The sequence below is a fragment of the Trypanosoma cruzi genome, genomic scaffold (genome assembly GCF_000209065.1).
Source record: "Trypanosoma cruzi strain CL Brener 1047053516405 genomic scaffold, whole genome shotgun sequence".
Classification (NCBI taxonomy): Eukaryota; Euglenozoa; class Kinetoplastea; order Trypanosomatida; family Trypanosomatidae; genus Trypanosoma; species Trypanosoma cruzi.
This window is the reverse complement of record NW_001849532.1, coordinates 257,540-265,354: the sequence shown is the minus strand read 5'-3', so window position 1 is coordinate 265,354 and position 7,815 is coordinate 257,540. Positions and strand designations below refer to the sequence as shown.

Below are 7,815 nucleotides of genomic sequence, written 5' to 3'. Positions count from 1 at the left end.
CTGTTGCGTGGCTGGTCACACAAATACTGCGACACCACGAGGAGAGCAGACCAAACACTCCGCGTGCAGGGAGCGTTGCGGCCGATGAGGAATGCGTGCGACGGTGATGAACGTTTCCTCGACGACGGATTGACGGTTTTTCCCTTTGATGGAGTCGGTGCGCACGCGGTGTGTATGGCCGCCTCTGTGGTCTCTTGTTACTCCGCTGTTTGTGCCGCATCCTGACGCATCACTGGTACTAAACTGTTTCCTGTTTCTCCTCCCTCTTCTTTTTTTGCTTCTCTCCTCCCACAGCCAGGCTGCACTGCTGCTGCTGCTGCTGCTACTCACACGAAACAAAGAAATGCAATTTACTCAAGCCATGCGCCAGCCACGACACGCCACGCCGCTTCTCCCATTGGTGGTGTTGCTGCTGATGTACTGCGCCACTGGGCGTATTGCCGCTGCTGATCCCGCCACACAATACCGCTGTGGGTTTGACGAGATGATGAGGAGGAGCGGCCCGCTGCCGACTGCGGTGGTGCGTGAGGTGCCGCGCAAGGGACAGGGCGCGATGCAGGCGTACACCGTCGCCACACAGGATGACGACAGTGACTGGAGGCCGATCCGCATTGCCGTTTCCACGGAGGATTTGGAGAGCAATAAAAAAAGGAAGAAGATGTTCTGCGAAAAGACTGGGGAAACATGCGAAACCGTCTCGGGGGAAAAGGTAGACTGCGAAGCAAGACACATATTTTCGAATGAAAAGAAACAATTGTACACTGAAAAGATTATCCCCGGTGCTATCAAACTGCACGCTGAGCGGCTACTTGTGAAACCCACTGCTGATAAAATAACGGTTCCGAGGGGTCTGAATGAACCGTGTAACCACTTTAATCCTCCTAGTGAGCACATAAGAGACGGTGTGCCTGATGCTGACTTTATCATCTACGCCGCTGCTAGGCCATCAGGCACTAAAAGCAGGGCTGTTTGGGCGGCCACGTGTATCACATGGGATGATTCTCGTCCCTCTATTGGCGCCATGAACTTTGATCCGAATTACATGACTGACACGGCGTGGAGCGTTCGCGTTGCCGCACACGAACTTGCACATGCTCTTGGGTTCAGCCAAAGGAATATGGAAGAAAAGGGCGTGTTGAACTCCGAATACATTGTGCGTGGGAGGAGTCGTTGGATGGTGGCGGGGAATCACGTTAAGGCGAAGACGCGAGCCCACTTTGGTTGTAAGACTCTCGAGGGAATGGAGCTGGAGGACGAAGATGGTGCATCTGCAAGAAAGATCCCTCACTGGAAGGAACGCCACGCGCGGGACGAGCTGATGGCTCCCACAGTCGGTGCCGGCTACTACACGGCTCTGACGATGGCGGTGTTCGCGGATATGGGGTACTACCGCGTGAATTGGAGCATGGCGGAGCCGATGAGCTGGGGCCACCGCAGTGGCTGCGACTTCCTGGAGAAGAAGTGCAGTGAAATGACAGATCTCCCCGCCAGGTATCCTCACATGTTCTGCGATGCTACTGACAATGAGACACTTCGCTGCACCTCTGACCGCCGTCACGTCGGGACGTGCACCGCAAACATCGTTGAAAACAAGGGGTATCCTGCGGAAAAGGACGTTTGCCCTGTTGTTTCTTTGTACTTTCACGAAACATCGTCTGGGACAAAGTACAATGCGTGCTCGGACGTGACTGTGACTTCTCTCCCTGGGTCGCTGACTGGCAGGGACTCGTGGTGCCTGGATGCGGAATTGGTGGAGAGGAATGATAACAGCAAACATAAAAGCGTAAGGGGAGTGTGCGCGCAGGTGCTGTGTGAGGGGGGAACAGTGAAGGTGAAGTACAGTGGCAGCAATGATTTTGAGCCTTGCCCTGAGGGCTCTGTAATCTCAGTGACGTTGAATGGTTCTAAGCAAGATGGAAAGATCAAGTGCCCGAAGTACGTCGAGGTGTGCACCATTGCCGCCAACGGCAGCAGTATTGTCATTCCGAGAGCGTTGGAGGATGATAAGCGGGACGAGCGAGGAGAGGAAGGAGAAGAGTCTGTGGCTGCTCCGGCGTTGTCTCCTGGAGCGGAAGCTCGTACAAAGGCGTCCCCTGCCGATTTGCCTGCTGAGGAGCACTCGTCTGAAGAGGGACCCAGTGAAGAAGCGTCCACTGCAGAAGCGTCCATTGCAGAAGCGTCCATTGCAGAAGCGTCCATTGCAGAAGCGTCCATTGCTGAAGCGTCCATTGCTGAAGCGTCCATTGCAGAAGCGTCCACTGCAGAAGCGTCCACTGCAGAGGCGTCCATTGCTGAAGCGTCCATTGCAGAAGCGTCCATTGCTGAAGCGTCCATTGCAGAAGCGTCCACTGCAGAAGCGTCCATTGCTGAAGCGTCCATTGCTGAAGCGTCCATTGCAGAAGCGTCCACTGCAGAAGCGTCCACTGCAGAGGCGTCCATTGCTGAAGCGTCCATTGCAGAAGCATCTCCTCCAGGTAAAAATTCTGAAGCTCCAGTAGTGCAAGCGGCATCGAAGCAGCCTCAACAAGAAAGTGAAGCAGAACAAATGACAGCGGTGGAGGCATCTGGCACTACACAGCAAGTGCCGGCGAATTCATCGCAGGGAAGTGTGGGGAGGGCGACGGTTTCGAACATCCCTGCCGTTGGAGAAACAACGGGTGATGGCGGCACCGTGCGTGAGAGCAGGGTGCTGCCGCTGCTTTTCCTGCTGTTGGGACTGTGGGGGTTTGCCGCTCTGTGAGGAGTGACTGGCTGCCGCGTGGGACAATTGCGACCTCCCCTGCACAGAATTAGTTCCCCGGGAAAAAATTTCTCTGACAATTTTTTTGGTGTTTTTTGTGCGTATTTTGAATTCTTTTTTTTTTTCTGCTGCTTATTTTGTTCTTGTTTTGTTCTTTTTTCTTTTGTTTTTTCTGTTTTACTCCACTCTTCCTTCTTTTTTGATTTTGGGGGGCAATCACTATGGACGCTTTTTCCTTTCTACTCTTCCCTCTTTTTAAGTTGTTTGTTGCCGCACTCTTCCTGTGAGGGGTGCCGTGTGTTTCCCGCCCAACTGCTCCACTCGCACACCCACCGACACGCTCGTGACGACGGCCCTGTGCGCCTCGCCTGCTGTACGCATGAGGAGGGGCGGCGACGAACGGCGCGCTGAGGGAGCCGTGACGTGTGGGCGTGCGACGAGGGCCTGTGGGGCGGAGCACACATTTCTTTCCCTCTTGTTTTGTTTTTTATGCGTCCAGGGCTGGCAGACACCCGCAGCGCCACGCACACAGCCACACCCTGCCGCCGTGTTTTTCTTTTGTTTTTGTTTCTTTTTATTTGTGGATGGGTATGTGCCGCCGCGTTTTCAATGGGTTTTGCTTTGCGTGTGCATTTCTTTCCCCTCTGATGATTTTCTTTCTTTTGCTGCGCTCACTCTCCCGATGGAGTGACGCGACTCCCGTCATGTTTTTTCTTGCTTCTCTCAGTCCTACACACACGAGTGACTGTGCGCTGCGGGCCGCACTCACACGCCGATGAAAGGGCTGAGGGGAGCAGCGACACGCGGATGACCCCATGAAATGTAATTGATGTGCGAACATATATGGAGGGCAGACGGTTGAAAGACATGTAAATATTTAAGTTTCTTTGCGGGCAATGTATATACAGACAGTTTGGTGTGGCCACACGGCAGTCAGACGATTTTTTTATTATTTTTAAATTTGGGTGAAGCAGTGATGGACGATTTTTTTGAATATAACTATTTTGTGCGATGGAGTTTATATAAGATGAGGGGGAACGTTTTTTTTTGTTTTAAATAAATTTTGTCTGGGTTGCCGCTGCCTGGGCTGCAGTGCAGTGATGAGTTTGAGCAGTCTTCTTCATGTTGTTTTCACCATGCAACTCTGCCGTACATGTTTGTGCGTCTCTTCACATGCTCTGCTCCCTTTTTCTACTTCTTTTCTTTATGTTTCTGCGGGCACACACAACCAGACAAACACACACAAGTTGCACATTGCAGTGGATTTGAATGCTTCTTTTGTAGTGCATGCTGGAAGTTGCGTGTGGCGGCTGTTGTCCTCTTCCGTGGCCATGAGCAGAAGGGAGGAGGGAGGGAGTGCGTAGCCCGAGTCTTTTTTCCTGTGGCTGCGTTGGGTTGGGCTCCGTGTTCCAGTGAGGACTGGATGGCAGTGTGAATTTTGTAGCCGCGTCATTACTAACTGAGGGTCCGCTTGCGCCGTGTGTGTTGTGTGGTGGCCGCGGGGCTTTCGGCCACCTCCTTGGGGTTGTGGAAATGAACTGGGGGGAGATGGTGGTGGTGGATGCCGTCTCGTGGTGTGTGAACTGTGCTGCTGGGCCTGCTGCCCTCTCTTCATGTTGTCCACTCTCTCTCGCTGTATCCGCTGTGCTCCGTTTCTCTCCCTCTTGTTCCATTCTTTTTCTTCTGTCCCACAGATCAGTTCACTGAATTCAGCGACTCTACTACGGGTGATGATGATGATGGTGACGGTGCGGCGCCGTGCAGTGTGCGCCGTGTTGTTCCTTGGGCTCTTGTGCTGCTGCTGCTCGTCCGTGTGCGTTACGGCGGCTGGGAGTCCTGGACATGTATCTGGTGATGCGGATACGGTGGTTGTGCCGGTGGATGTGTCGTGTCCTCAGAGTGACGGCAGCCTGAGCTATCGCGTGCGTGGGGGTGTGTGGGCGTGGACGAAGTGTTCTGCTGCCGGTGCTGAGGCTCAGTATGAGAATTATACGTTCAGTGGCTTTGATGTGCGCATGCATAGCCGAAATGGTGAGCTGGGTACTGTGTGTCATGTGGCCAATGCGGTGTACACATCTAACAACTGTGCTGCCAGCTGTGCAACGAAAGGGGAAGGGGTCACCGTTGCCTTCACGATGAATGTGACGACACATGAATACGCCGGCCTTTACGAATTGTGGTGGCGTCAATTTTCTTCCGACGGAACTATTCCTGCGCTTGCCCGGAGCAGCGATGCTGACCAGACGGGCATCTGTCACCCACCACCGCCCCGTGAAGGGAAGGATGAGAGAAAATCTGGTGAGGCAACGGCGCCGCAAGTCAGTGCCGAGCCGTCACGTCAAAACGAGGGTGCGCGACAGTCTGCCGCTGCTGACGCACCCCGTACCGTCGATCCGAGTCCCGCATCCAACACGGAGACCAACACGTCTAGGAAAAAGCCTCGCACTGCAACCGATCCGAACGAAAACGTGGCTCCAACACCGCCCAAGAGGAAGCCTGGCATTGCCATGAGTCGGAACATAGAAATGGATCCGAATGTATTCGTGACGAACACTGCGCCCGCCACTGCGTTGAGGATGGCAGTGGGCTCGAAGGATGCCCATAAGAGTGAAGCCGTTGACGGCAGCGGCGAGCACGTTCCTGGGGAAATTGCGGGAGGAATGAATGTTCACAACGTCTCCGGAACACCAAAACGGCATCAAGAAATGTGACCCTGCGCGATCTGGAGCGGCGTGAGTCCAGACGGCCGCCTCGCCCTGTTTGACGACGTGAATTTGATACCACGCGATTCAACTGGCAACCGCACTGCGCGTGTGTGCGTGTCTCTGGCGTTGTTGCTGCTGCTGCTGGAACTGTGTGGAGTTGTGGTAGTCCTTCGAGCGAAAGAGGGTGGAATTGTGACTCCCCACGGGGGATATTTGCCGCATACTTTGCGCTTTTCATACCACTGTTTTTTCTCTTCTTTCTTAATGATTTACAGATCGCTTTTTAAACCTTTTTTCTTCTTTGTTACTGTTTTTCCCTTTTTTCTTCTTTGTAATGTTCTTTTTGATGCTTTTTCCTCTGGAGTGATAAGTACCCTTTTTTTCTCCTCATTATTTAATGTTCGGTTGATGTGCACTGGAATGGGCGAAGTGCTTCCCTCTCTTGTGTGTTTCTTTTTTGTTGTTGCCCACACGCGGTGCCGGCTCCGCTGCTGTGCGTCCCACGGACTGCAGGAACGGGGATTGGAAGAAGAGGCCGGATGCCGCGTGAAATGTGATGGATGTTTTGTGGGCTCGTGAAGCAGTACAATCAGTTTTATTTTTACTTTAATTTCTTTTTATTGGTGCAGGCAATATGTATGTACAGAAACACAAGGTCGATTGATTGTGCTGCTTGGCGCATGAAATAAAAATTCTGCCGAATGAAATTTCTTCATTGTTTCCGGGAGCCCTGCCGGACACTCAAATTGTTTTTCGTGTTTTTTCCTGCCTTTTTTTAGCTTTCCGTTTGCGGGGCGGTGTGCGAGTTCTGCAGTCGTGCCAATTCCAACTGCCTCATTGTGTGTTTGTTGCTGCTGCTATCATTTGTTACTGTGCGGTGGCGGGGAGTTAGTTTGTGCTGAAGGCCACACGCAAGTGACAGGAGTGATGATGGCGATGATGATGACTGGCCGTGTGCTGCTGGTGTGTGCCCTCTGCGTGCTGTGGTGCGGTGCCGGCGGTGTTTATGCGAGGGACCTCGACAACAAGGCACTGGGTGGCTGCATGGCGTCGGGAGTGTTGGGTATGAATGCATCGTATGTGCCGAACGGATGTAATAAATACATGCCGACGCCGCCTTTGCGGTCAGCATTGCCTATCCCTGCCATACCAGCCGAGGTTGGGCAGGTAAGTGTTACTCCTCCAGATTCTGGTTCTGGTGGTGGAGGCGGAGGTTCTCCCGGTGCAGCCGCTCCTACTGCTGGTCCTCCTGGTGGTGATGTTTCTCGTGTTCCTGCTGCTGTTGCTGGTGACCCTGTTCCTAATGCTGGTGACCCTGTTCCTGCTACCGATTCTCCTCGTCCTGCTGCTGGAAGGGAAAGTGATTCTCTGGTCCCTTCTTCTCCTAGAGACATTTCTTCTCAGAGTGATGACACGGTGATCACAAGCAGTGATTTATCCAATACGCATAGTGGATCCAGAGAAGAAGTGCTGCAACAAGAGGAAACAGAGACTCACAACCCCTCACCGTCCAAAGGATTGGCACAGGAGGCACTCCCCGATGTACAGCAGTCACAAACGTCTGCTTCAGAAAATAGTAATACGGGTTGCGACGCTGAGGCGTCGAATTGCGGAAGTGAAGGAAAGTTGGAAAATACAAAAGCGGAAAAAGAGGACTCGGAGGCACCCAAAACACAAGAATCACCACCGACTCAACATAAAGAATCAAATGGCAATGAGGAGAACCCAACGGAAGCATCAAGTACGGAATCTCAGAATACGAAAGCCCAACAAGAAATAAAACCGCCAGTGGATGAGAGTGACAGTACGAGCACCGATGCATCCATAGCGGTTGCCGCACAGAGTACATCGGCCGGCAGTCAAGAAGAAGCAACTGAGTCATCTTCCAATGGCAGTCATTCTCCACTTCAGGGGGAAGTATTCACTGGAACAGACACTCCCGAGGATGCTCCATCTCCGGGTGCCGCAGAAACAGAAAAACGCCAAGGAGAAAATGTGACGAAAGATGGCGACAGCGACAGCAGCACCGCGGCCTCCCACACCACCTCCCCTCTTCTGCTTCTTGTTGTGTGTGCAGCTGCGGCTGCGGTGGCCGCGTGAGAGTGAGGGAGAGAGAGCCATGCACCGCCCGCACACACACTCGTCTTTCACTCACTCTCTGTGTGTGTCCCCTTGCATGGGTTCTCGCCCTCACCTCATCCCACGAAACACACACATAATGTGCCCATTATATATATGCATGCACACCCATGCAGGCCCGTTGGTGCTCTCTTTTGCACCACACGCACCGCTGCCGTCCTGCCTGGCTGCATGGGCGGAGCACCGTAACTGTTTCTGTTTTGTTTTCCATTGCTTTGAGTGGGCGACCTC

At 53.1% G+C, this 7,815-nt stretch overlaps 2 protein-coding genes and 1 pseudogene across 2 annotated transcripts, besides 7 other annotated features; all 3 read left to right on the top strand.

Annotated features, from left to right (window-relative positions):
- Positions 1-340: part of a sequence feature (haploid, Esmeraldo-like haplotype) that runs on past the window's edge.
- Positions 305-327: a microsatellite.
- Positions 341-5,891: a sequence feature (areas not merged during assembly with more than two copies in the genome that could not be assigned to a particular haplotype).
- On the top strand, positions 362-2,077 carry Tc00.1047053506291.31 (annotated as a pseudogene).
- Positions 2,873-2,919: a sequence feature (A-rich).
- Positions 3,681-3,703: a sequence feature (AT_rich).
- Positions 4,471-5,451, top strand: Tc00.1047053506291.20 (uncharacterized protein; the record flags this gene model as incomplete). The annotated part of the gene is made up of 1 exon (XM_801059.1): positions 4,471-5,451. One exon carries the CDS (start codon positions 4,471-4,473, stop codon positions 5,449-5,451), a length of 981 nt encoding a protein of 326 aa, XP_806152.1.
- Positions 5,892-7,815: a sequence feature (heterozygous, Esmeraldo-like haplotype).
- On the top strand, positions 6,373-7,545 carry Tc00.1047053506291.10 (mucin-associated surface protein (MASP), putative; the record flags this gene model as incomplete). The annotated part of the gene is made up of 1 exon (XM_801058.1): positions 6,373-7,545. The coding sequence occupies one exon, from the start codon at positions 6,373-6,375 to the stop codon at positions 7,543-7,545; it is 1,173 nt and encodes a 390-aa protein (XP_806151.1).
- Positions 6,669-6,796: a microsatellite.